General features: G+C 46.4%; 1 protein-coding gene across 17 annotated transcripts in view; it reads right to left on the bottom strand.

The window, feature by feature from the left end:
• cacna1ab (calcium channel, voltage-dependent, P/Q type, alpha 1A subunit, b) overlaps positions 1 to 2,500 on the bottom strand; it is a 116,565-nt gene that overhangs the window by 59,818 nt on the left and 54,247 nt on the right. For 16 of the 17 annotated variants that reach the window (XM_081706327.1, XM_081706328.1, XM_081706336.1 and 13 more), the window contains 2 exons: positions 752 to 843; positions 481 to 633 (listed from right to left, as the gene is read on the bottom strand). In XM_081706327.1, the coding sequence (XP_081562453.1) occupies positions 481 to 633; positions 752 to 843 (245 nt within the window). Of the gene's footprint in view, positions 1 to 480; positions 634 to 751; positions 844 to 1,778; positions 1,961 to 2,500 lie in introns of those variants that run through there. The other variant, XM_081706339.1, reaches the window with a different exon arrangement.

Here is a 2,500-nt window from a genome sequence, read left to right on the forward strand (position 1 = left end):
TTAATTTTGTGTGTGTGTGTGTGTGTGTGTGTGTGTATGTTTGTGTGTGTGTGTGTGTGTGTGTATGTGTGTGTGTGTGTGTGTGTGTGTGTGTATGTGTGTGTGTGTGTGTGTGTGTGTGTGTATGTGTATGTATATGTGTGTGTGTGTGTGTGTGTGTGTGTGTGTGTGTGTGTGTGTGTATGTGTGTGTGTGTGTGTGTGTGTGTGTGTATGTGTGTGTGTGTGTGTGTGTGTGTGTGTGTGTGTGTATGTTTGTGTATGTGTGTGTGTGTGTGTGTGTGTGTGTGTGTGTGTGTGTGTGTGTGTGTGTGTGTGTGTGTATGTGTGTGTGTGTGTGTGTGTGTGTGTGTGTGTATGTTTGTGTGTGTGTGTGTGTGTGTGTATTTGTGTGTGTGTGTGTGTGTGTGTGTGTGTGTGTGTATGTGTGTGTGTGTGTGTGTGTGTGTATGTGTGTGTGTGTGTGTGTGTGTGTGTTCACCCGTTATGTTGTCATAGCACGTTTTGTGGAACTTTCCCGAGTAGAATTCCAGACCAATGATGGCAAACATAAGGATGGCCACAAAGAGCAGCACGCCAATCTGAAGTAGTGGAATCATGGCCTTCATTATAGACTTCAGCACCACCTGCAGGCCTGGAGGAAGAACAGCAGCTAGACTGACAAGGAGAAACACTCCACATACGCACGCCGAGCTTCACTATTGCCGATGCACTATTAACAACTGCTCACTCACAGAGCTACACACACTTACTTGGAATTCCTGAGACCAGTTTGAGGGGTCGTAGCACCCTGACAGCTCGAAGCGTCCGCAAATCAAAGTCTGACCCTACAGTGGACAAGATTCTTGGGGGGTTAAAAGAGAGAGAGAGTCAGACAGACAGAAGGGGGAATGTTAAGATTTTCTGAATTGTATATAATAGTTTTAACCAGTGTTTTTTTTTTTATTATTTATCTTATTTCATTATTGAAAACACACTGTATAGAGCAGCTACCATTACATAATGCAGCAACATAACATTAGACGGCCACCATTCCATAGAGCAGCCACGTTACAAAGAGCAGACACCTTACACCAAAGATGCCAGAGGGGTTCATCACAAAGCAATCATATTACACAGACTAGCTTCCTTCCACTACACAGTCCACCACCATTAAATGGATCAGTTACATTGGCAAAGAACATCTTACAGCTCTGTGTTGTAGGAGACAACACAGAGGTGCCCTAGTTTGAAGAAATTTGGGTCCTACGTAGAAGGCATGGCATGATATGGGTCACTCCCAGAGGAGACAGACTGAAAGGCAAACAGTTAGCCTGAGAAACAACAGAACAGCAGAAAAACACAACCGGCACAGCAGAGAGAAGTGCAGGCTCAGAAGGTGCAAGCCCTGGGGAGGACAGGATGACAGGGTGTTAGGGGAGGAGAGGACGAGGTATTAACAAAGAGAGGAACCGGGGACGAGGCTGGACTCTGCTGGACTCTGCTGGGAAACACCTGACAATCACTCCCAGTAAACTGTCTCTCGTGTTTACTCTATACGCTGTGGTTTTCTCTGTCGGGTTAACATAGCCCCTCTCTGTTTACCATATCTTATATCTAAAACACATGCACTTAGATGCACACCTACACTCACTCTCTCTGTCTCTTTCACGCACACGCGCACACACACATGCGCACACGCAAACACACACACACACACACACACACACACACACACACGTGCCAGTTGGTCATCTATGTGCATGCATGTGTTTGTGGCTATAACTGAATATATACTACCTCTTTAATCAAGTTGGTCCAGGGCCCCTGTGCCACATTCAACTGGACAATGTAGGATATGATGAAGATGAGGATGATGATGGCGGTGGAAGCCTCTCCCCAATCATCACACCACCAGGTCTCTCCCCATTCACCGTGTAACCATAGCAACGGGCAATTCCTCTTTTACGAAGTCTCCACGGTTACGGTTCCTCTCATTCATAACCGTTGCCACAGCAACAGGGCCTTTGTCATTGATGGAATCTCGGTATTGCTGCGGCAACGAGGCCAAGAAAAAAATGGAGGGGGGTGGGGTGGGGGGTCTCCCGCAGTTACGTACACCATAGTTACACTGAGCACAAACACAATTACACACACACAACACACATATGCACACACACCACACACACACATGTGAGGGTCGTATGTTGCCAGTGGAAGAGGATATGGGCTGTGTGTGTAGGGATGTATGTGTAGGGCTGTGTGTAGGCACTTCTCCTGATAAATCTGGGTCAGAACTGCTCTACATTATTCAATAATGTACACTTATGCATGCACTTTAGAGATTTGTGTGTGTGTGTGTGTGTGTGTGTTTGTGAGAGAGGGAGAGAGAGAGAGAGAGAGAGAGAGAGAGAGAGAGAGAGAGAGAGAGAGAGAGAGAGAGAGTGTGTGTGTGTGTGTGTGTATGTGTGCAGCCGTATGTGTGGTTGTGTTTGCAAGTGTCTTTTCCTTGTGATGTTTTG

Source organism: Electrophorus electricus, chromosome 23 (genome assembly GCF_041902795.1).
Source record: "Electrophorus electricus isolate QZ-2024a chromosome 23, ASM4190279v1, whole genome shotgun sequence".
Taxonomy (NCBI): Eukaryota; Metazoa; Chordata; class Actinopteri; order Gymnotiformes; family Gymnotidae; genus Electrophorus; species Electrophorus electricus.